This window comes from Haliaeetus leucocephalus, unplaced genomic scaffold (assembly GCF_000737465.1).
Source record: "Haliaeetus leucocephalus isolate CR32 unplaced genomic scaffold, Haliaeetus_leucocephalus-4.0 Scaffold76, whole genome shotgun sequence".
NCBI classification, from domain to species: Eukaryota; Metazoa; Chordata; class Aves; order Accipitriformes; family Accipitridae; genus Haliaeetus; species Haliaeetus leucocephalus.
Genome location: NW_010972512.1, coordinates 3426694 through 3452531, shown reverse-complemented (window position 1 = coordinate 3452531; position 25838 = coordinate 3426694). Strand labels below are relative to the sequence as shown.

At 41.0% G+C, this 25838-nt stretch overlaps 1 protein-coding gene across 1 annotated transcript; it reads left to right on the top strand.

Moving 5' to 3' along the window:
- The first annotated feature begins 143 nt into the window (after positions 1 to 143).
- NUF2 (NUF2, NDC80 kinetochore complex component) lies at positions 144 to 15071 on the top strand. Its single transcript, XM_010581720.1, has 13 exons — positions 144 to 275; positions 1376 to 1450; positions 2966 to 3042; positions 3730 to 3791; positions 4535 to 4632; positions 5731 to 5804; positions 7624 to 7720; positions 8665 to 8727; positions 9500 to 9637; positions 10607 to 10747; positions 11557 to 11732; positions 13562 to 13697; positions 14754 to 15071. The coding sequence occupies exons 1-13, from the start codon at positions 153 to 155 to the stop codon at positions 14901 to 14903; spliced, it is 1410 nt and encodes a 469-aa protein (XP_010580022.1). The 5' UTR covers positions 144 to 152; the 3' UTR covers positions 14904 to 15071.
- The last annotated feature ends 10767 nt before the right edge of the window (positions 15072 to 25838 follow it).

Here is a 25838-nt window from a genome sequence, read left to right as displayed (position 1 = left end):
GCCTCGCCAAGCCCCGCCCCCTCTCCCGCCGGCACCGTCGCGGATAGGCCACGGGCGGGCTCGCGCGTGACGCGGGGCGGGGGCGGAGGCGGCGCCCGCTAAATTCAAGCTGCGGCCGGCGAAGGGCGGTTAGCGGCGCGGCCGTTGGCGGGATGGAGACGCTGACCTTCCCCCGCTACAGCCCCGACGACATCGTCAGCTACCTCCGCAGCCACGTCCTGGCGGGCGCCGAGGCCCGCAATCTGGTCAAGGGCGACGTGTTCGGCAACCCCAAGGTGCGTGAGGGGGCTCGGGGGAGGCCGCGGCCCGCGCTCGGGCAGCCTCCCGCCCGCCGTGGAGGAAGGCCTTTGCGTGCCGTAGCACCAGAGGTTTTCCTGCGCGCCGGGTGGTTTCTTGGGTGATCGATCCCCCGGCTTGCGTGGTCTTTGGCGTACAGCAGCGCCTTCTAAGTAAAGTGATTGGTTTTTCTGATGTGGCGGATTAGTCTCGTAGGAGTTACAGGGGTAGACCTAGAGCTTCTCCTCTCTTCGGCTTGAAAGAAGCTTGCTCAAGCCTCACCAGGAAGGGGGTGGGTTCGTAAACGGGCACACATGAAACTACAGTCTGTCTGCCTCGTTTCTGTGGAAACTAGGTTAAAATAGCCGCTGTGTATGGCATAGTGTCATAGTTTGAACAGCTTTGTTGATCGACTAATGCTTTTAAACCAATCCTGTAAAAAGCAACTCCTCCCTGCTCCACCCCCCTTTTTTTTTCTTGTATTGGTCTGACCATTAATGTTAGTGCAGGCTTGCAGTGTCCTCAACAAAAGAGAAGTGGCTTTAAATTGAATTGGTGCCTCAGTGTGATTCCTTGTGCTGCTATGTAAATGCTTGTGCCTGATGATGGAGGAGGCTGGCCCTGCTCTTCTAGAGAACGATGGGATGATCATTTTTAAGAAGTAAGATTGATTTGAATTGATCATGGATTAGTGCTGTAAATTAATAACTGTTTGGCTTGTAGGTATTTTTTGCCCCTCTGTTTTAATAATGTGATGAAGGGCACTCTTTGCTAGGGGATTATAGTTTCTGTGACTTCTTTTGGTTTTGGTGTCACTTGGTTTGAAAACTGCTCAGTGAGCAGCAATGTAATGAAAAACAATACATAGCTGTGGCAGTTAGGACTGTAGTTGTCCAAGCTGATTGCTGTCTCTTGTAATTGTATTATGAGATAGTAATGCTTGAACTGCAAGTTATTGGAAAGTAAAACTTGTTAGTCTTGGTGACTCAGTGAAATCAACCTACGTGTGTTAAAAGCAGAACTACTTTTATGACCTAGTCTGGGAGCCCTGAATAACTCAATCATATGGAATACTGATTCATGTCCTTTCTTCTTGCAGCTTGAAGTTTTACACATGATTTACATGAGAATCCTGCAGAAGGTATATGGAATCCGCCTGGAGCATTTCTACATGGTACGTCTGTAGTGGCAGGTGTAATGAAATGTGAAAGGAAAAAGATATTGCACTTAACAAATTAAATGTTGAAGTATGTCCCTCTTATCTTCTCACTAGCAAATGGCAAGTAGCTTACTGTTTTGTATGTTGTAATTGCGTGAACAGGAGCTTAGAAATTCTGCCTCTATTGCAGAATTGTTTGTGTGTGAAGTGCTATATACCTATGGGCATTTGTGTTTAGGGAGGCAACTAGCCTGTTCACTTAGGCAGGAGTGAGAGTGCAGTGCTGCATTGCAGCCATCAGCATGGGTCATTTACCAGAGGTAAATGAACCTGGAAGCATTATCTGTGGGTTGTTGCTGAGGCCTTGCTGATTACATCTGAGAAGTTGCTTTGATCCTTGCTCCTGGTCTTGAAGTTAGCTTCAGCTGAAGATACTTATAGAAATAGTGGTTCTGTGGGTGTGCTGCCTCTGGGGTTTTTGTTTTGGGGTATTTTTTGTTTGTTTTGTTTTGTGGTTTTTTTTTCATGGAGAGGATAATTCCTTCTCCACTATAGGAGCTAGTGGGCATGAAGAGGAGCTCCCTTGCCACTGTAGGCTGTAAGGAAAGGCTCTGTGGAGAGCCTTCTCCTTCTGCGGTTAAGCTGTGAGTTGTTTTCTTTGAGATGCTGCTGGTGCCAGAAATGCCTGTAAGGTCCAGGAGGGATTGGACAAGCTTATGCCATCTCTGGCCTTGAAAACACATACTGTCTTCTTGGGCATCTGCCTTTTGGCCATTGTTGGAGGAGGGTCTCTGCTTAGATGTTAGACTAGTCTAGAAGGAAAGTAAATGTCGCTTTTAATGTTTGATCATCTCTGCTTCTCCATTAACTGAGAGGAAAGTAAGGAGAAGTGTAGCTGGAGGTTAACTGATACCTTGTTGATTAACGCTTGATTTATCTTTTGTCTCTGTTAGACAAGAACTGATTCCTGAAAGTGAGAATAAATAGTGTTGTCTCGTGCCATTTTTGGATAAACTGAAACAGAAGATCATATGAGCACCAGATAACTCAGTTTTTCACAGGCAATGACATTATCTGGGATACTGTATTATGAGGTTTAATATACCAGAAAAAGGTGACAGTATACCACTACCTTCTCCTTCTGACTTCTTCATAAAAAAAAATTGAGTGTGTGAATTTCAGGGTGTTTAAAGGAAGAGCTTGTTGTTAGGTCTGTAATGTAGAGACTGTCCTTCTGCACTAGTTTTGAACAAATTAAAACTGAGAGTTTAGATCAAATTTCAGAGTTTGTGATGTTGCTGCTTTAGTTGTTATTGTCTTTTTGTATTTTGACCAGCCAAAATTCACACTTAAAATAGTCTGCTGATTAACTTGATTGCATTCTTCAGCCTCTAACATGTGTTCCCTGTGGATGGGGAGACCATCCTCAGTGTGTTTAATCTATGTGAATTATCTTATGTTGTGAAAACAAACCTGTGTATTTTTGTTTAAGTATTGTCTACTTATGCATTGACTCTCTTTACTCTTTAGATGCCAGTCAACGTTGACATAATGTATCCACAGATATTTGAAGGCTTTCTACCTGTTTGTAACTTGTATATTCACATGTAAGTAGAAGACGCTGCATCTGTTCAGTTGCTATTCCTTGTAAAGGTCCAATTTTCTAGAAGCAGTGGAGCTTTATGCCTTTTTGCTGATGGTGGTTCTGCTGCTTATTGGCTCTGAGCAAAGTGAAATTTGCAGATGAAGAGGGGACAGCAATGTTTAATAGAGTAGAATTCTCAGCAGGCAGCTATCTTGTCAAAATGAACATGTTAACGAAATAATCCAGCCTCACCAAGGTGGAGCACAAATCTATACTTTGAATGGCTAGAGGGTCATGATTACACCTAGAAGAGGGATCTTAAATACTTGTTGTATAAATTTGCTGTCTGAATTCTATATCTTTGTTGGAATGAGGTGAGTATTAGACTTTAAGCTTCATTTCAGTCTTAAGGGCAGAACTGACTAACAGTTAAGCACAGGAGTTCCCTAATTAAGATGAAAAGTTGTTCTACAGGCAAGTATTTTTGTCTATAGAAATCTTTGTGAGATGCTGTAAGAACGCAAATTTTTAATACTGATCTGTGTGTGGAGTCCTACTGTGTTATTCTCCTGAGACTTACTGTTGTCTTGTGCTTGCTGTACATATGCTCTGGGATGAGAGGACAAGATCTGTTTTGTAATAAATGGATATAACGCAAAAACTGAACAATGGTCACTCCAGATAAGGTTGTATTTTGTTTTCTTTGCAGGGAGCGCTTACTTCCAGTGTGCCGGATTAACGATTTTCAAATTGCTGATGTGTTAAACCCAAGTAAGCAAGTGCATTGTAGTCCTTGTGCGTTGTAATCCACCTGGGGTGGTGGGTGTCACTTAATATCCAGATGCTTTTTTCTCATTTGGCATAGCCAGATGGGCATCTAGTACAGAGAGAACTGTCTGTGGCTTCCAGCTAATCTTCTGACCCTTGCTGTGTCCTTTAGACAAGCTGGTTCTAATGAGCAGTTCTTCTCTTTATTCCTTATGTAGGCTAATCCAGTTAAATAACTGAGGGTAGTTTTGAATGCTATGAGTCTCTTGAACCTGCTGGTCTGGAGAGTGGACTGTGACATAATTGAAATAGTGTAAGAATAGATGCTAATGAAAATTATCTTGGCAACTCTGGAATAATATAGGAGCCAAATGTCCCTGCAGTTCAAACTGCTGTCTTCAGTTAGTCTGATAGTTACAGTGAGGTTCTATCTTCAGAGTTGTATTAGAAGATTGACACTGACTTTTGTTTTAATGGGAGGCTGTATGTTAATAGTCCTCCTCCTAGGTGCCGTTTTAATTTGCTATATTGCATAGAATTGCTAAGCCATTGTAAGTTCATGGCTTGGTGCTAGTTTTTGTGTAGTCTGTGAAATCTTTATAAGGTGAGCAGGGGAAGAACTAATTTGGATTCCATTGTTTTGTAACTTCTGTCTCTTCTCTGAATTATGTTTTGCCCAACTTTTTCTAAACAATTGCAATGCATGTGGAAACCAGAATAGTGATGGCTTGCAATTCCTGTTTCAGAAACAAAGAGGACAGCTCGCTTCTTGAGTGGCATTCTCAACTTTGTAAATTTCAGAGAATTCCGACGTGAGGTCTACTTGGCGTTACAACTGAACTATGTAAGATTGGGTGCCATGTTACTCCAGATACCTACTTAAGTATAATTAATGTTAACCTAGAACTGGGAACATAAAGGTTGTGGGGTTTTAACTGCATGTTTACATAACACATTGGAATCTTAAAGGTAGCCAAGTAATACAGGAAAGTACCAGTTTAATATTATGTAAAACTTGTACAACTATATTAAATGTTATAAGCATACACAGCTACTGTAAATGGTTTAAGAAAAACCTTTGCAAAGCCCTTAAGGAAACATGTCAGTTTAGAAGAGTGGATGAGCTTGTCAATATTGTAAAGGTTTCTGTATGACCATGACCAAGTTATTACTTAAGCTATTATCTGAAGTTTTTTCCCAGTAACTTATTTGATAGCTTAGCCTGATAAGCGAAGGTTTGACACCTCGCATCATTTTGAGAAAAGATAGGTGTAATAGTCAGTGGGCTGAAGCTAGAATTGCAGGTGGCTTATCTTCTGAATATTTCAAGTAGTTCAGAGATGGTGCATGTCATGTGTGTCGTGGTTTAACCCCAACCCAGTGGGATGGGGGAGAAAATCGGGAAAAGAAGTAAAACTCGTGGGTTGAGATAAGAATGGTTTAATAGAACAGAAAAGAAGAAACTAATAATGATAACGATAACACTAATAAAATGACAACAGTAGTAATAAAAGGATTGAAATGTACAAATGATGCGCAGGGCAATTGCTCACCACCCGCCAACTGACACCCAGCCAGTCCCCAAGCGGCGATTCCCTGCCCCCCCCTTCCCAGTTCCTAAACTAGGTGGGACATCACATGGTATGGAATACACTGTTGGCCAGTTTGGGTCAGGTGCCCTGGCTGGGCATGAGAAGCTGAAAAATCCTTGACTATAGTCTAAACACTACTGAGCAACAACTGAAAACATCAGTGTTATCAACATTCTTCAGATACTGAACTCAAAACATAGCACTGTAACTGTCTTCCTAGTAGCTGGTAACTCTATCCCACCTGAAACCAGGACAATGTGAAATAATGAAGAGCAGGGCTCTAAAAGAAGCCCAGAGAGAAATGGTATTCTGCTAAAATTAAAAATATCTCTGAATACTTAATTTTGCAGAAATCAGCTATGGAGAAACACCAACAACTAGAGACTGCAAATCGGGAGGCAGCAGCGAAGCTGGAGAAACTGAAGTGAGTATGAGGAGTAAATGCTGTGAGATGTACTACTTTACTTTCCTGTTCAGTGCACATGATTTGGACAGGCTGGATCAATGGGCTGAGGCCAATTGTATGAGATTCAACAAGGTGAGGTGCCGAGTCCTGCACTTGGGTCGTAACAACTCCAGGCAACGCTATAGGCTTAGGGAAGAGTGGCTGGAAAGCTGCCTGGCAGAAAAGGACCTGGGGGTGTTGGTTGACAGCCAGCTCAATGCTGGCAGTGTGCCCAGGTGGCCAAGAAGGCCAATAGCATCCTGGCCTGTATCAGAAATAGTGTGGCCAGCAGGACTAGGGAAGTGATGGTCCCCCTGTACTTGGCGCTGGTGAGGCTGCACCTTGACTACTGTGTTCAGTTTTGAGCCCCTCACTACAGGAAAGACATTGAGGTGCTGGAGCACATCTAAAGAACAGCAACGAAGCTGGTGAAGGGTCTAGAGAGCGAGTCTGATGAGGAGCAGCTGAGGGAACTGGGGTTATTTAGCCTGGGGAAAAGGAAGCTGAGGGGAGACCTTATCACTCTCTACAACTACCTGAAAGGAGGTTGTAGCGAGGTGGGTGTTGATCTCTCTCCCAAGTAACAAGGGGACGTTTAGATTGAATACTAGGAAAAATTTCTTCACCGAAAGGGTTCTCGAGTATTGGAACAGGCTGCCCAGGGAAGTGGTTAAGTCGCTGTCCCTGGAGGTATTTAAAAGACGTGTAGATGTGGTGCTTAGGGACATGGTTTAGTGGTGGATTTAGCAGTGTTAGGTTAATAATTGGACTCGATCTTAAGGGCCCTTTCCAACCTAAATGATTCTATGATTCTATATGGGGTGCCTAATCAGGAACTGAGTAGTTTAAGCTGTGTGTTTTGACAGAATTGTTCGATAACTACTTCAGGAACTCTTAATTTGAGCAGACTTGACTTCTCCTTTGGCCCTTGTCTGACTTTGTTGCTGGTTAGCCTCCCTGGGAAATAAGCCAGAAAATAGACATTGCTATTGGGTTGTGCTCAGTTACAGAAGTAGCTCTACTGGCGTTAAGCTAGAAGGCTTCCTGGCAGAAAATAAAAATGTGACTTTGGGATTATATGGTTGCTTTGAGACGATAGCGTATTTTGTATGTTGGGGATTATGGTGAAACTTCTTGCTGTTATCGTTAGCTTTTAGTGATATGTCTTTATCTCTCCAATAGCTGTAGGAAGCCCATCTTGAACCGAATAGATGGGTAAAGTTGTCTTCCTTAGTTATTTGACATGTTTGCCCCATTCTGTTTCAGGCCATTTAGTCCTACTGCCTGTGTCTTTGCACCATTAAGTTTTGCTTTTGCTTCTGGATAATAGGATGAAGAGATGGCTAGTTTCCAAGATAGCTTTCAAAACAAAGAGTTTTTTCTCTGATAGCTGCTCTTGGTATGTGTTAGACAGGAGATTCTCTAGCTAGCTATAGGCCTACCGTAATACAAGCTGTTTCTATGGCAGGTAATATGCAAATTTCATAAATGAAAATCGCCACAAAAATTGGTAGAAGTGTTGTTCTTTTGTGCTGTGCTTAACATGATCTTTAAATTTAGTCCTCTGTTACGCTTGTACCACTTCTTGCCAAAATAGCTCTTTAGGTTATGCTTTAGCTACAAAATCTTACACACAAAGGAAAGTAAGATGTATTAATTTGAGACTGTCTTGCCCTGATTACTAAAGTTGCTGGTTGTAAACTCTTTGGAAAGAGTGATTTCTTTTTTTTTTATCTATTGTACTCTGACCTGACTATAATGATGTTGAAACTGTCCAATGTCTTTATTTTTTGCTTAGCACTGTTCCAGTTGAACATCAAGCAGAGGTCAAGCAACTGACAGATAACATTCGAGAACTGGAGCAACTACTAAGGCAAGACTACCGTCGGAAACAAGTATGATCTTGTTATATATTTCTCTGAAATGCTGCAGTGGCTTCTGATCATGGGTGTTCCTTATTTCTGTTGATTTTTGTTCCCTGCCACCTACTTCTACAAAGGATAAAGGGGACTTTTCTGATTTAAAACAAAGGTCATTGCAACACAATGTCTTGTCTAACCCTTAGCACATTTCACTGTAAGGAATGTGAAACATACTTGAGATAAGACTTGGGGAATACAAAAGTGTATTTGGCTCTTTCTTTTTGAAATGCATTACTGCAATGACTTGGGAGGTACCTGTGTTATTGCTGAGAAGTGCGATGTGTACGTTTCCCTTTTTCCACCTGGATTCAAAGAACTGGAGGTGAGCCATGGCAGGAAACGAGGCCTAAGAAGGGTCACCCAAGGGAATGCCTGGCAAAAAGAATAGGGTTGATTGTGGGGGTAACTTTCCAGCAGTGGCAACTTGCCTCTAAGATTTCATAGGTAACCTTTTCAGCTGCTTTGGAAAAAAAAAAACCAGAGCCCAAAAAAGTTGTGGTTAGGTGGGTTTTTTGGGTTTTTTTTGTCACATTAAGTCATGTCTCTACTATTAATATTATTAACCATGTGCTTGACTTCTATATTATTGGGGACCTTGTATTAACTTAGTTTTTTTCTCAAGAACAGTGCCTCTGGCAAAGAAGGTTGTGTGTGTATAATGCTGCCAGGGTCAGTAAGAATAGAAGTAGTCTGTCTCTTATCCCTACTGCTGCTGCATCCCTAGTGCTCCCAGTGGCTTTAGCGACAATGTTCTCGTTCCCTGTCTTTTAAATCTTACAGGCTGCAATTTTTGTCTGCTATTTATGGCACTCCAAAGAAACCATAAATGGGATTTTTCTTGTAGACAGATCTATGATAGAAGGGTAAAGGAGGTAGCAGTTGTAGAGATGCTTACTTAAATTTTGTTGCTTTTTTAGACAGCATTGCAAGAAGTGATTTCACAAAAGAAGTCAGATATTGCAGAGAGTACCCGAAAACTGGTAAGTATACCTCTGCTTAGGTGTAGGCTGTAGCTTACATCTAAGATCAACTAATAGATCATCTTTCTTTCTAGTATCAAATTATTCTTCGAGCAAGGTAATGTTCAGGTGGTGATTATTAGTTTTTTAAAAAACTGATTTGGTTTCATTTTCCCCCATGGAAGCTTTACTGCACTAGCTTGTTTTGTTGTTAACTTTAAATACACAACTCTGCAATGTAAAGCTCTGTCTGTGTTCAGGAAGCTTATCTGTAAAAGGGCAAGAAATCTGGACTTCTGAGGAGCCATCGGCTTACCTTAGGTGCATAGAAGAGCTAATGAGGTAGCCACTCACTTGGTGGGAACAAAACAGGAGGTTTTTGAGAGGTTGAACAGGAAGCTTGTTGCTCTTCTACCAGGTTGATAGAGCTAGCTCTGAAACCCTGCAGTGACTGCCTCAGTTGTCCTAGGTGAGGGGTTCTGAAAGAGAAAGCTGCTAGTAATATGTATTAGCTAGCAGGCTTTTTGTGGAGTACTAGTTAAATGCTGTTCTCGTGACTTAGTATTGCACCCCTGTAAGCATGTTCAGGGAGCAAAATGGACTGTTAACTGCTTTGGTTGGGAATGTTAATGCTGTTGAGAGGAATTTATTTTTAAAACAAACTTGCTAATGAGGAATGGCTTACAACAGAGAAGAGAACCTGTCTAGTCATAAGATCCTGGCAAACCATGCCTCACAATTCCTCTTTGTTCACCTAACTGCTAATATTGAAAGTGTTTCTCTTGTTAACTAGAATGAGCTTAAAGTGACAATGGCTACTTTGAAAGAAGAACAAGAGCAGCTGAAATCAAAAATTGTGGAGAGTCCAGAGGAACTGAAAAATTACAAAGAACTGATGAAAGAGACTGTTAAGAAACTCAAGAAATCCAAGGTGAGGTTTTCCTCTGTCCACACAAGGAGATACTCTATTAGAAAAAGCACATTTTACTGAACTGTCATTGTCTAGAACTGCTTCTTGAATGACTTATACAGTCATTGTTGTGATCTCATTTCAGACTTTCAGAGAAAACTGAAGGTTGGTTGTAGGGGTGGAGTTGGGTTTTTTGTGTTGGTGGCTTTTTTTTTTTTTTTTGAAAAGCAGGATTGCACTTACTGCTGCTTTGGCCTTGATGAGACTGTTTATTTGTGAAACTAGGTGTAGAACTCTTGAATCTATACTACATTAATATATAGTTAATATTTACTATATTAATATAATAATATATTACTATGCTAAATCTGGCTGTTTGCTTTCAAGAGATGACAATATTTTGGCAGCTCACAAATGTCCTTGGATTTAGAACACATGCTTCATAGTGTCTCTGTTATCCTTCACTGTTTCTGGAATTGATGACCATCTCCACTAGTATGCAGAACATAGAGTTCCCTTCCTAGCTTTTTGGTTTTTTTTTTATAGTGATGTCCAGTCTTTAAAGCTGTGTAGTTCATGATTGCTCATACATCAGTGAAGCTTGCATAACTTTGTCTCTCTAGGTATTTTTGTTCCAAAGGTGTAAACTTTATAGCTTTAATTCCAGACATCCGTTTTTATGATACTTTACGTAACTCCTGTTTTACCAGTATTAGAACTTATTCACTGGACAGCTTTTTTTTCAATCCTGAAAGCTCTTGTAACAAGCTAGTTAGTTCAGTGTAATAACACTTGCATGTCACTTTTCCTGTGCTTTCCAAGTAAATGCTTTTTATGCAAACTGAAGATGTCATTTCAGTAACTACTAAATAGTAATTCTAGTGTATGTTAAACAATGAAGGAATGGGTACAAAAGTCAACATGCATTAATGCTATACAAGATAATGGCTGAACTCCAAAGCTGTTTTCTTAAGTCTTTTCTCTTTAAAGCAAGAAGTTATTGAGAAATATGAAGGTTATAGAGACCTAGTTGAGGTTCTGCCATCATGCCAACTGGAGGTGCAGTTATATCAAAAGAAGATGGAAAGACAGGGAGCAAATGTGGAGAGACTGGCCAGTGTATTAGCAGAGGTTTGTATTATTCCAGTTATATCTGTTTAGGGAGAATTTAATGTCTAAGCAAGATAGGTGATCATCAGTAAATGTCTGTATTTTGAAATTTCCCATCTCTCCTCTTCCCCAAAAAGAAAGAATTTGGATAACTTTAAAATCTTATTCTTAAAAACATCAGTAAAACATAACTGTTGCTTTGCTGCATCCCACTAGCTAATGTACTATTGACCACTTTTAATATTCAAAGAAAGCCTTTGTTGCCATAGAAACCTGACCTAAAATAGTTTGAACTGTTTTGGGGTTGTTCGTAGGAAATGATGGAAGAATAAGAGAAGTGAGATCCAGTTTCTTCTGCCTAGAGAGCAGAAACTAAGAGCAAAAAATTACTACTTCAGGAAAAGTCATGTCTTAAGTGCCTTTAACTTTATAACTAAGCCAGCCGTTCCCTGATGAAATGTTTGTCACAATACAGTACCTTGCTATTTGCTACTCAGTTTGGGGAGAATGCAATTGTTAGCAGCATTTGAAAAATGGTATGCAGTCTTTTTGGATATTTGTATAGCTTATGTTCAAATTACCCTTGGCTAAGAGCTATAGCAGAACTCATAGCAATTTCTGAAAATCATGGGAAGTGATGGGATCTTGCACATTTGGATGTGTTTAAAATCAGATAAAGACTAGGGAACTGGGATTTAAATGGGAGAATTAGTTAGCAATCAGATCTTCAAAAAGCAGGAAGCTAGTTCTAATCTTGGTAAACTATAACAGGGTATGCTGTTTTGATTCCCCCCTCCCCCCTAATTTATTTCAATACTTATGTACTCTAGGTCAGAAATCTGGAAGACCAGCTTGAGAGTGCTCAGATAGAGCTGAAAAAGGGGAAGACAGATGAAATGTCCTTAAAAAGGCTGGTCACTGCAAAACACGAGAAGCTGTCTACAGCTGAAATAAGGATAAAAAAGAAGCGTGAAGATGTGGAACAATATAAGCACACTGTATTTGAGTATGGATGAGCTGACATTTCTGCCTGATGCTACTTTATGTCTTCGTTATGTGCTACCAAAGTTCGCGTCTGGTACAAACACGTAGCTTAGCAGTAACAAGAAAATGAGTGATGTGGGATAGCTTTGTATGAAGACCAGTAATGCTGCAGGCAGGGACTTGGGGTCTCAAATCAATAATTGCAATGTGACTTGACAGAATTTCTTTTATTGGAGCACTAATTTAATTTATAATGCTTATTCTTGATTCTTTTATCTTCTTAAAGAGAATGTCACATTGGGATAATTTTCCAACTTATCAGACTTCAACAAAGCCCCATTTGCCTTTCATGAATTTTTCATAATTTCCCTTGCCACTTTTGCTCATTATCAAAGATGTTCAAGACCCATGGGGAAATGGGGCTCATATCTCAGAGGAGTATTATCCTGACATGATGCTTCTAAAACAAAAGGAAAAGTGTCATTTGATCAAAGCCTCTTAGCCCATCTTCCTTCCTACCATATGCTAAAGGCAAGTTGCAAGGCACTGTTTAGAGCACAGCAGTCACTTCTGCAGCAGCAAACTGCAGCATTGTAAGGTTGTGGCTTCACTGTGAGATTAGAAGTGCTGAACTGTTATGGAGACAGCTTATTATATAACATTTTTTTGTACATGGATAGGAAAAGGAATGTGGAAATTTATTGGCTGGAGAGATTAACTATGATGGAAGAGAGCTTTTTCCACGTGGCTGAGAGAGTCAACTAAGATTTAGTCATGCTGATAAGGCTTGTGTGGTGTGTAGAATGGCAACAAGATTCCTGGGCTTCCTTTGCTCCTCGTTTAGTGTATTGTACCAGCTAAAGGAGATTAATTAAAAGCTACTTTTCCTTCCAAATAAAGAATGAAAATAATATAATCTAATGCTCCTTTATGTTAGAAGTTGCTGCTGATTTATCTGTTTTTAATGTGTCAGATATTTCCATTGAGTGATAAAATTAGATGCTTTGATAAGCAAGAGGAGAAGGGAGGTAACCTTGGTCTGAAAACAAGAGTTTTTGCTGGTGAATAAGAGAATGTGTCTTGACTCTTCCCTTGACGTAGGAAGATTTAAGTAGGCTCTTGCTAAGTATGAGTGATTTCAACCATTCTTTAGAGAAAGCAGCTGCTATAGTTCCCACTGTAATTATTGTACAAATGCTTAGTATAAACTGGTAGGTGTTTTTTTGCACTTGAAGCCAGAGTAGATGTCCTGTTCCCATGCTAACCCTTTGTGGGTTACATGGCAGCTCACAGCTGGGACTATGTGAGTTTACCTGCCATCTGGGGAAATGTATTTGATCTTTGTTTGGAATGCAGTGAAATGATGGACTGGAAGTTGCAGATGATATATGTTGATGTATGGGATTAGAGCTCTAACTTGGTGGGAGGGGATCTGTGGCTAAGGAAAATTTGTGACTTTCAATTGTGCTGAAACATCCAGTGCAGCTCTATTGCTTTTAACCTAGTCCAATGTCTGCCTTTAGGCAGGGCTCTCCACTGACTCAAAGGCAAGAAGATGCAGTGTCCAGTTGTCTGTTGGGTTGGTTCCATTGGAGTCACTTGAGTTGCCTTGTTTGGCAGCCACTGAGAATCTTCAACATACTCCTCTAAATCCACTTTGAATTTCACTTCTTGTACCTAAGTTCTAGTTTAACAATTGGATAGATTTTCAAGCAAGTAAATTCTGTACAGCATTGCTTCTAGAAGCTGATAGTTTCATGCTCATAAAATGCAAGCTTTGCTTGTGGTGGGGTTAATTTTAATCTGGAATTAGTCAAATGGCTCAGTACTAACTTTTTTTCCCACCTTTAGATATTGTAACAAAGTTCAGGAGAAGAGGGGTGCTGTATATGATAAAGTGACAGCCATTCACAAGGAAATCCAACAGACAAGGTTCAAAATTCAGCAGCTGAATGAGAATGCTGAAAAAGAAGAAATGAAAGCCAAGGTGAGGGTTTTTGTGTGGTGTGGGGTTTGTTTTTTTTTTTTTCCCCTCCCCCTAAAGGAATCCTCTTTGGTATTCTCAAAACCCTTTTTTTTTTTTTTTTTAACTTGGGCTGTGTAGATAGAAGAACACGTATTGTCCCTAAAAATGAGTAGGCTGTGCAGGTGATGGTTTGTGTGAATAGTGGAAGGGAGAGCAATTCCTGCCTGTGGCTCCACTGGATTGCTAGGGCTTGTTCTCATGTCTGCAGGCTGTATAGCTGGCCCACAGGAGAAGTGGGCTTTGCAGACCTGAGAGGAAAGACTCTGGAATGGTGTGATTGCCCAGTATTTTGGGAAGTGAAATTAAACTTGTCTTCCCACCTGTGCCTGTAGCAGATACTATGCTAGTTCCATGATGTTTGTTTTTGTATCATGGTACTTCCAGCTCTAAGCAATTGACTTTTTTTTTTCTTTTTTTTGTTTGGCCCCTGAGACCTGACCTGTGAGGCTTTTTACGTTCATGTTGTAGTGATGGGCAATACTGTAACCTTCTCAACAGTCTCCTTCAAATACAGGACCACTTGCCATGTCACAAATGCTTTCTTCCTGAGCTTGCAGGAAGATGACTGTCCCACTTAGCTTTGGAAAGGGGCAGAAATCCTGATAGGTTGGGAGTAGGCGATCACAGTCTGCTTGTAGCATCTCATCCTATCTGTTCATTACTGAAGTACTGTCTGCGGTGGGAGGACAATGGTAGCAGTCACGGTGGCAGAGACTTTGGTGACATAGGTTAACACAGAATGGGGCAGTAGTAGTGTGAATATTGGGCTAGTGCTGTGTGTGACCACTAGAATTACAACAGAATCAAAATTTTGGGATTTTGCTTGTGGCTGCTCTTATTCTGATATTTTGTAACTTCCTTGTGTTCTGTGAATGCTGCTGCTTAAGCCAGGGACAAGTGATTTCAAAATGTACCTTAAGACCACCACACCACTCTCACTTAAATCCTTATAAAGCATAAATGTTAAATTTGCTAATGGATTTTCCCTTCCTCCCCCCCCTTATCTCCTCTTTCTAGGAAATATACCTAAATCTGAAGGCTGGGTTGGAGAAGCGTCATGACTCTCTCATTAAGACAGCAAAGAGTTACGCAGCCTCAAGAGAAGATAAAATTGCTGAACTGAAGAAGGGGCTGCTTAGACTTCAGACTCCTGGAAGTAGTTCTTAGACCTGTCTTCACTTGTATTCCACTTTCATTATGTTTATACTCATATCTGAACTCAAAAGCTTGTGCTTTGCATGGGATGGATAATTATTCCAGGCAAAAGCCAACTTTCTCAAAAACCATGTCAGAGCACATTTAGCTTTCTAGACAGATCTGACATCATGAGCTCCCTAATGTGGCTAAGAAAACACTGTTTAACCTTGTATTGTTTCAGTCGGTATCTGATTTTAGTGGTAATAATGCAAGTCTTGCTAACACCAAATTGCTTGACATTTAGACAGAATCCTGCTTTTTGTAGAAACTGTTCTGCAAACTGATCTGGGAAGACCTGGTGCTTTGGTCTGGCCTGAATGGACACAATGTTCAAGATAAGTCAGTAATAGGTGATATTCCACTACCATTATTCAATTAAGATTAAATCCTGACTGAGCAGTAGCGTCCATGTAAATGCCAACTTTCTCTCATCACAAATATTGGTGACTAAACACTCAAGAGTATCATTTTAGTTAACAGTACAGTACCTCTAGATTCTTGAACTCATTGTTTCTGCTCTGTGGGGTATTGAACCCTCGTCTGTGTTTATTAGAAAGTCTGTGTTTGGGTGCTTAGTCCCATTAAAAAAAAAAAAACTAGATGAGTATTTTGTACCTTAACTTGTGATGGCACTCAGTTTGTCACAGTGTTTTTAATTACTTCAAAAAATAAAATATTAATTTTTAAAATAGTTGATATAAGGATATTTAACCCTATTTCTCTTATGTCTTTTCCATCCCAACTCTCCCAATTGACTTGGCATAACATTCCAATTTAAAAATTTTGGTTTGTACATTTGTAGGAACATGCACTACTAGAATTTTTTTTCATTTGAAGGGAGTAGGATTCAAGCCTGTATAGATAACATCTTTCTGGTTTTGTTTAATTCTTCAACTTCTGTTATTAGCTAGAGGTGCTAGCAAGTCAGGAACAGCAGGTGATCATTGCTTCTAAAGCTCTTACTGAGACATCAGACCCTTTTAATATTTTGCTTTGAGGTTTTTTCTTACATTGTAACATGTGAGACATTTCAGTGAAAGTCCATGTTAATCTGCAAAACTTGACCTAGTACAAAGCTTCTCATACAGTTTTTCCATTTCCACCAAATATAGCCTGTGATGGGGGGGTGTGTGTGTGTAGCACAACTTTGTGTTAAGTGAGTGTACTCTTCATCCCAACAGTCTTGAAATGTTATGCAGCAGCATCTGGTGTAGACACTAGTGAAAGTCTAACTACTAAGGTAGACAATTTTTCCAAGAGCTAAAGATGTTAAGTACATGCAAGGCACAGAAGAATTCTTTATGGATTTCATGCACTAGGCCACATGTGGAATAGTCATGTTTTGGGTATTGTGCTTTGAAAGTGAGTTTTTAATGAATCCCTCCTTTTTGTGCTGTGGGTTAAAGCATTATGTTCTTCACATGCAGGTGTGCTCCACTCCCTTTGCCATAGCATGGATTCTAGCTGATGATACAGACACTATCTACAGGAAGATGTTGCTTCTCATTGGCAGTGTTTGCTAATGAACTTGATGTCTGTGCAAAATGTCTGTGATAATTTTTAGGTACTTCCAGACTTACAATACTAGGAAATTCTTGAAGACAGATGGCAAGGCTTAGGTAGAGTTTTCCCTGAGCTTTCTTGAGACATCCCTGCTTCCCATGTCAGTCTAGTCTATATCCCAGCTTGACAAGATAGCAGAAGCCAAGCATTCCCTCTTTAATGTCTCTGAGAATTTTGGGGTGTGGCTTATCTTTTTTTTTTGTGATGCTATAGATATTCAAAGTAAACTCATGTGACTTGGTATTCTATAAATGTAACAGTAGTATCTACTTTCTCATAAAGACTGGTTGGATGTTGTGTTCCACAGCCTGGATGTTGCAGCGGCTCTTGAGAAAGAGATTCCCAAAAGTTTCAAATGGATACTGCAAGGGATTACTCCAGCCAGCAGATGATTTTGACAGGTTAAGTTTACTGTCCTTCAGGAAAATGCATATCAAGATTCTTAGGCTTGTAGCCCAGTGATTAGGAATTTGCAGGACAAAGAAAATGCTACATTATGGTCCCTGCTCTCAGGGGTTTTGCAACACCAGCTGTTAGGTAAAATAAAAGGCTGCAATTCATGAAGAAACAAAACTTCTGCTTTATAGGGACAGGTTTATGTATTTCCAATAGGGTCTTGTGCCTTCAGAGTGGCCTGTCTGTCTGTACCTAAAATACCTATAAATAAAGCATAAGCAAATCTATATTTTATCTAGAGATAATTGATTCCTAGGTGTGAGTCTACTGCTGCTTTTCAAGAACTTCTACTGATCTTGAAACATATGGCAAGGCAGTGGGGGGAGTTTTAGTGTGACCTGAATAGCAGTGAAGGGAGGATGGCTTTGCTAAGCTGATACAGCTCAATTTCCCTCAAGAGGGCAGTGTTATTCAAAATTTTCTTGTTTGTATTTTTTGTTAGTACTTATGTTTAAGTGCCTTGAGCCCTCTGCCAAGGCCTAAATCGAACAAAACTGCAGGACTCCTTTATTTTGCAACACTGCTGTTAAGTAAGCAAGTTATGGATGGACATCTATCATGAAGCTGATAGAAGAGAATAGCCAGGGTAGACTTAGTGGAATGAGACTTTCACAGCCTTCTCTGTAGTCTACCTGTGAGAATAATTGAATGTCAGTAGCAGTTATATAGCTTGGCATAACACTGTTTAAATGTATGTTTGATTTTTTTTTTTTTAATGTGCTTTAGTGTTTCATATACTACATAAAACTTGTAGCAAACTTGCATTGGGCTGCAGTTAAGCTAGGTGATCTTTGGGAAACCAGGGCAGGATGTAGCCCTGATCTGAGCATGCTAACCTATGTGTGCGATTTAATGTCTACTCCATCTTTTTATAAATATCCTTTAAACGTGGCTTTACACCTCTGCTTGTATGTTTGAGTAACCAGGTAACTTTGATGCCAATTCAGATTAATATAGAGCAGGCACTTGCTCTGTGCTCTGATATAGCACAGTCTGGGTCTTACTAGAGCTTTTGTTTAGGGAACCTGCATAGATGAGGCAGTAGCTTAGATCACCCAGAAGGTCAGTGTGAATATAGGTTACCACTCGGAAGGTCACTTTCCACGAGCAGGAAGTTTAAGATGGATTGTCCATCAGCTTGTCCATAGCCTGTCCCCAAAACTTCTTCCTTACAGCTGAACAGTTTTATCGTAGAGTTTTTAGAAAGTGTGTATGGGGGGAAGTGGGTAGAGGAGAGGGCATGGAGGTTGCCGGCACAGTTGTTGTATGCAGCTGGGAGTGCGCTGTACAGTAACATGGAGATGAAAATAACCTCTTACAAGCTCAGACATATGAACATCCAGAATATATGTATGGATAGCGCAGCTTGAACTTCCTGTTATTTGTAAGCATCCTTCCTTTGCACAGGCTCTATGCCATAAACTATTAAAAAGGAAGGTAAATGTCTCCTGCCCATGAGGATATGTTGTCTCAGAGGAAGGACGGGGCTTTGTTCCAATTCTTTAAAGAATTTAAACAAACTTTGGTATCTTTGCAAGTAGAAAAAGTAGTAATGGGTAAGATGGGAAAATGGGTGGGCAACTTAAATTATGGCTTAGCACAGTATGTGAACATGAACAAAACTTTAAGAGGCTGCGTGATACCTCTTCCCCTGCTTGTATGTCTTGCTGCTCCTTTCTTTGTGAAGGAAGGAAGCCTTTTATTCACTGCCCTGTTTTGCCTTTACTCCACAGTCTTGCTGGAAAGAAGATCTTCAGAACTCTGTCTCGGAAGCCCTCTTTCTGTTAGGCTTTGGGCAAAGTGAGCAGGGTTGGGTTAGGTAAGCAAGTTTTGTATTTTTCAACAGTGCTTCGTGAGCTGTTTCTGCTTTAGTTGTAGGATGAGCTGGAAGAGATGTAGGTGTGTTTGGCCACTTGGTGGGGCTGTTGGCACAGATAGCGGTGGTGAATTCACGTTTTGTTTCTGCCACGGCTTTGCTGAGGAAGCCAAAGGAAACTTGCTGAATCTGCGGCTCCAGAGTAACAACTTTGCAGCTTGACATTCATATATTCTAGGACTAGTCAGGACCAGGTAAACTAAAAGTTAAAACTTTTTTATATAAAGATTTCAGATAGCTGATGGTCAGTTTTGCATAAAGACTATCCAAATAACTGCAAAAAGCCTCTGTGTCCTCCTTGGTGTTGTCTTCCAACTGGAGGATATGAAGGGTGTTTTGAGGTTGCCAGTACCCATGAAATCACATTGCATTATACAGTAGTGGGACTTGGCTTTCAAGTGCACTTTTACCTGTAGTAAAACTTGCTCAGGCACTGAAGCCACCTTTAGCTTGTGCTGAGCCTCCAAATCTTACCAACAGATGTTTCCATCTAAAGCTATTTCCCTTTATGTTGCTGAAGTAAGAGCTAGGAGAAAGGAGATAACAGAGCCTGCACTTGGTAGTGTCTTCCCTGTAGTTACTGCAGGTGATTACTCTAGGAGTGAGTGTGAAAGGCTCATATACATGGAGCTGTGTTTTGATGTTGAGGTGAAGTATGTATAAGTTAGGAGGCTGTGAGGCGTGGAACAAACAAACAGAATCTGGCAGATAAATGCATCTGACAGATAAATGCTCCTGTGCATTGAAGTCTTGTATCTGGAGGGACATCTTCCTTTTGGAAAGATTTTTCTTGATGTTTCCATCAGACTTGTTAAGGGTAATCCTTCTTATAATAGAGTAAAAATAAATGGCTAGAGATACCTGGGAATAAAAATAAGGAAAACTCTGAGCTGAATATCCAAATCCTCTTTGCCTGCAAAATGTGTCTTTTTCCAAAGCTAAAAAGGGAACACTCCATTTCTGGAGATATTGTAAATGGGGACACCCATGTGACATGATGAAACTCCATAGCATTTCACACTTAGTTGATCTCTCTTTGGCATTCAAGGGACCCTCTTAATTTGTGGTATTTTTAGTGCTAATATTTCTATGAAAATGCTTGCAGAATATTGATTATGGTGGACTTTATACCAGTGGATGTAAGAAAATAAATGGTAGGTGTATACCAGCACTGCTGCAATACACTTCTGTTTCTTCAGCCCCCAAAGGTTTGGGTGCTCTCTTGCTGTTCTGTAGTCTGTTGCTCTAACAGTAAGGTGACTCCAGAGTGACAAAACCCAGTAGCAGTTCTTAAAAACTGCACTGATGTCTTGCAAGGTAGAGACCAAATTTTTGTTTTGTATGTGTGTGTATGACCTGATGGGGATTGGATCAGGTTTGTTCCTCTCATTCTTTATCACCTTGTGTCGCTTTTGTTTTTGTAGTGCCAAGGGGCCAGATACAGTTTTTGCTCCTGCTGTGCTATGTATTGTATAACAGTCCCTCATGGTCTCTGCCCTACGGTGCTGACAATCTAAAAGAGACAGTGTGACAGGTAAGGTGAAATAACCCTTCCAGGGTGTTGCCAGTGTCACTGCCTGTATGTGATTCTTTGCCAGTTTGTAGTAGTATTGCTAGATTCTCATCTGGCATCGTCAAGTTGTACACGTATAGTCACTGATGAGTCCTGGGCTATCTAACACAGAAGAAGCCACAGGACCTTGCTTTGTTCCTTGCTATGTTCCTTGCTTTGATGTGGCTATCTGACCCTACTGCAAATAAAAGTCCATTTCTAGGGGTTTTAGGTTGCTTTTAGGGTTTGGTCTCATTTGCTGCACGGAAAATTCATGGGCAGAGCTGTTCCAATTTGGGAGTAAACACTTGTAATGCCTAGAGTGAGAACAGGTCCTTGCAAGTACTAAACCACAATCACTAGAGGTGCATGTTGCTGCCTCTGGGAGAAGGGAGGTTGTTGATGTGCTTTTTCCCCGAATGAAGCCCAAGAAGGCTCAGTTTTATTACCATGAGACTTTTTTCCCTTTTTCCCCAAGCAGAGAGAGAGCAAGGTGTTTAGGAACTGAGTTTGCTAATGGGTAGCAAATTATACAGTACTTATCGCAAAAGAAGCGTTTGGAGGTTATGACAGTGATGTTGTGAAAGGCAGTGTACTGAAAAATATACTTGCAAAGAGAAGTGGACATTAGGAAAAAAAAAATTGGTTTTGCAAGCTGCAAGACCAACTGGGGAGGACTTGGAGAGGCCAGTGTTTGTAGAAAATGAACAAACAAAACGAGGGAAAACCCAGGTTATGTTGAGGTTTCCATAGCAACACAATACTTTTCCTGGAAATCTCAAATGATGAGACCTAATCTATCTGCTCTTTAACTCTTGCATGCAAAATCTCTTCCTCTCTCAACTTGCCTGCTGTCTTTCACAGCATCCTCTGGTGATGGGTGTACTCTCAGTATGCAATGGTGGTCTGCATGGGAAATGATGTTCCTGCAACAAGGCTGTTCCTGTTTTGTTCCCCCTGTTCCAAAGCACATAGAAAAGGCAAAGCTTATGAAGCTTATGTGTGCGAGTGGCTGTGTGTAGGAATGACCTATTGGCTGTGCTGACCTTGAGAAGCTTCTGTTTCCTGCAGATCCCAGAGAAGATGGGCTAAGCTGGTACTGCAAGCAGAGTTGCCAGGCAGGTACATTGCTGAGATGTTCCATAGCCTGCAGGGTTTACTGCATAAGGATGTGTCCTCCTTGGAAATGAGGCAGCTTAGTGCCTGAGATCTGCAGAAAACTTTCTGTGGATGTTTGGAGAGTTCATCAAAGTAGCCTGACTTAAATTTGTACCCAGAAGTCTACCCTTTGCCTGAAGAGCCTCAGATTTGGGAATCCTTGATGGCAGGGGAAGTTTCTTGTGGAGGGAGGTAGAAGGCTGGCAGTTTTTACCTGATAAAAAGGAAAACAGAGAGTGGGCAGCATGACAAAAGTCTGTGAAATTACTGGTGGTTTCAAAAATGTAGAAAGGAGTGTCTGTTCTTCCTTTTTTGTGGAGAGAAGCCATGAGTGGATGTGAAAGACCCTGTCCTGGTACAACATTGAGGAAAAAAAATTCTGTTCCCTGCTTTCTGCCCATAAGAGCAACACCCTTTGGTCCATCCTTCTTGTTGCCTGTGATGCAGCCCCTGGCAGGCAGAGCAGAGTGAGCTTTGCAAGATGGGCTACTGTTGGAGGAGGGAGCTGCCTGCAGCAGGAGACAAGGAGACAGGATGGTGGTGGTGGTGGCAGCAGACTGGCATGAGGGTGGGTGTCCTGGAGGTCATGGCTCCTGCCTTAGAAGAAATGGTCACAATCCTGATGGCTGTGGGGATGTCCTACAATCACTGACCATTGTCCTGCTGCTTGGACTTGCTCTCTGGAACTGACTGCTTCGCCCTTTGCTGACAGTGTGGTATTTGTAACTCACTCTGGAAGTATTCATGAGACTCTGATGCTTGCCTGGCCAGGAAGAGTGCCTGGGGCTGCTTCAGCAGAAACCAAGTGCAGCTGATTTAACTGTTCAGGTCATTTAGCTCTCTTCCCTGCATTCCTCCTGCTTTTTAGCCTGTTTGGCTGTTAGTGGAAGGTGGAAAAATTTGTTTGTTTCACTTTTTTTCCACCCCACCATCGTGCCACTGTATCTGAGATCTCCTGCATGGTAACTAGTAACAAGGAGAGCATGGTGAGAAAAGATGGGTCCCCAAATGATGCTGTATGTCTATTATGTGTATACCTTTAACTGCATTTGGGGTGGAAGAGTTCTTAACCTTCAAAAGAGTGAAATTTAGAAACTAGCTTGCAAGCTGCCTAGTGAAGGCACTTGGATAAGCCATGGAAAGAATCTTACAGCTGAAGAGGAGATTCCTCTAGAAGGAAACTCAGTCTGGTGAGGACAGGCTTAGAAGGAATTTGTGTTGCTGTTCATGCCACGAGTTCTGTGATGGAGGATTTCTTCTGGTCACCCCTTGCATATAGAAAAGAGTCCCCTTTGCATAGAGAAAAGAATCCTGCCACATTATCTATTGACTAAGCTTCTGAGGTTTTCTTCCCCAGAATCCATACGAATTGGGCATGGTACAGGCAGGGTGTTAGTACAGACCTTTGGTATTCCCCCATTAGCATGATATTATTTTGAGTGATCAGCTGGTGCATCCTGCTTGCAAACTCAGTGCAAAACCGATCACTATATTTCAGAGCTACCATCAGATGACAATGACAGACACTGGGGTTTTTACCTCTTTCTAGCAGGGCATATGAGCTGAGGGCACATGAAGATCTGGGGAGACTTCTACTTATTTTTAGGAACACTTGACTTACCTTTTCTGTATTTGTTTTGGTGAAAGCTGGAGTGTTGGTGATGCTTTGTTGCATGCTATGGCCTTTTCTTTTACTGCAGGTCTTAAGACTTTGGACGAAGTGCTGTGGCCTGTGGCATGCATGTAGTGTAGGCTATTTTTGGTCTCTTCTGTTAGAGACCTGTTGCCTGGCTGGCCATAAATGCAGCAGAGAGATCAATAGCCTATGTGTTCTCCCTGGTTCTGTCATTCTTTGGCTTTGAGGAGAAAGCAGAGCCTACAGAGTATAATGTGCAGTATGATATAGGACTTCTGTATTTAGATGTATTGTGTTACAGCCTTGTTAAGGGCCTGACTGTGGCCAACCCCTGCAATATTCAGCAAAAGCAATACTCTGTTTTAATAGGTGGGCTTCCACTTTTTTTTTTCTTTGATTGTTGTTCTGTTATTAACCTGTTAATGCTTATTGAGCCCTGAAGATTTGTGGATAGCAAACAACTGTCATTGCAATATCAGAAGAAAACCAGTTCAGAGGGGTTCAAAAAACAGTAATCCAGGTATGTGCTAATAAACAGGAAGCAGTACTTTAATATCTCTTAACAAACCATCCCCCATCTTTAAACACTTATTATACTGCCTAATATTTCTCCTGACAGCCACCTGTTCAACTTCTGACCTGTTTGTAAAAATCTGCACACCATCTATCAGAGGGATACATGCACTTACAAACTTCTGTTCTGTGGGCATTAAGTAAATTATTTCTTTAAGATCATATGGCAGATCTATAATTAATTAAACCCTCCATGATATTAGCGCAAAATAATTTAGCCTTTCTAAAAAGGTAAATGTAATTTGCCGATCTGGTATTTGGAAGAATGCTTTCCCCAAAATCAATTCCTTTAGTTTCCAGAGAATAGAAATGAGAAGCAATCTCATTTTAATTATATCTCTTTATTGCTAACAAAGGAATGATTTATGCAATTAAATTAACTGGCTAGAAAATTATTCTCAGCTGGGCTGTCCTAATTCTTTGCTTTCTGAATTGCAGGCTCTTACACTTCTCTATGTAGATTAATTTTTCTGATATGCAAACAATGCTCCTTGTGTTCATTTTTAACATTTTTTATTCACAGCTCCCCTTTTCTTAGTGTCAATGACATGAGTAATATTTGTGCACTGCTGGGCTCTGATTCAGGCCTTTTTTATGTAGAAAGATTGGAAAAAAATCTTTTCTTTTGAATCTCATTATTACCAGTGCAGAGCAAGGTTTTGAAGTTTTCTTATCTATTGCTGAGAAACAGCAGCAGGAACATGGAGGGACTGCAAAGATGTCAAAGGATGCAAACTTTTGAAGGAAAATGTATCGGCATTGAGGAGACAGGTGAATTTGCAGCTAGTGTTGAGAAAGCAATTTTTTTAAATTTTTTTTTTTACGTATTCCTCTTAAAACCCTGTCTCCTTGCAGCCAGGCAAAAAGCTGAAATTCAAGGGGAAAAAAAAATAATTGTCTTATGTTGTACACAGACTTAATAGGGAAAGAATTTTGGATTTTCTTCCTGCCTGGGATTACCTTGCAATGGCTAGCCAGAATGTTAGCTAGTGATATTTGGGCCGAGGGGAAAATTACCATGTAACAACACATTGTGACCATGTGCCAACACAGTCTGACATCTTCTGAATGGGGCATTGGTGTAATCTCCTGTTTTGAAACAGCAGTGAACATATTGCGGAGCACGTGTTAGCTCTGTCTGAGCTGTCCTGCCCTGTATCAGTAGAGATGTGTCAGCTGGTCAGTGTTTGCTGTGTTGGCACTCTTGCGCTGCTATCAGATGGTTTTGAAATAAAAAAAGCAGAGTTTTGTCTGGGTTGGTATGTGATGCTTTGGGTGTGGAGAGGTGTATGCCATGGGGACTCTGAAGGCTTTTGAACTGCCAGATAGGAAGGATCAAGCTATGATGATTTGGATGGGACAAGAAAGCACTCTGAGCTTGTTTTCTTTCAGTGTGGATTACCCAGGCAGAATCTTCTTTCTGGGCTGGATAGCGACTGGGTGGGTGAGTGATGGGGTAGTTAGTGCAATGTCTGTTGACTGCAGTTGTTGGTGTTATCCTTGAGGACACCACTGTAAAAGCAGCATGAACTGAATTTGCTTAGAAAGTGGGATCACACTTATTGGAAGAACCTTTTTCAAAGAACAGTTGCCCTTGGCTTACTAAGAGTGATTTCCACCCCCTCACCCCCCTCCAGTGCTGCAGGCTCTTTGCACTAGGTGGTACACTTCTCCTCCAAGAATACCTTGGCTTGTACAGGAAAGGATATCTTACAATGCCCGAGGAGGATGCCATTGAGGGTGAGTTTACAAGCAGTCTGTAGAGCAGAATTTGAGTTCAAAATGATCTGGACTGAAGGAATGGTTAGAAATCAATAAGATGAAATTCATGACAAACGTTACCTTTAGGGAGGAAACATCTGATTAAAAAAATGAGAAACAACTGCCTAGGCAAGCAGTACTGCAGGAAAGGATTTGGGTTCATAGTGAATCATAGCTAAGTGAGTCAGAGTGATGTTCCTTTGAAAAGAAATCTTGTTCCTGGAAGTATTAATAGGAGTGTCATGTGCAAGTTGTGGGGTCAGAGCAGAGATGTGACTACTCTGTGTTACATGGTGAAGTCTAGGCTGGCAGAATGTATCCAGCTTTGCA

Bases quoted from the DNA above. Each gene is read 5' to 3' on its own strand.
- NUF2 (XM_010581720.1), top strand. From the start codon at position 153: ATGGAGACGCTGACCTTCCCCCGCTACAGCCCCGACGACATCGTCAGC. The intron at 7,721-8,664 runs GTATGATCTTGT...TTGCTTTTTTAG, and splicing joins AAGACTACCGTCGGAAACAA to ACAGCATTGCAAGAAGTGAT. The intron at 13,698-14,753 runs GTGAGGGTTTTT...TCCTCTTTCTAG, and splicing joins AAGAAGAAATGAAAGCCAAG to GAAATATACCTAAATCTGAA.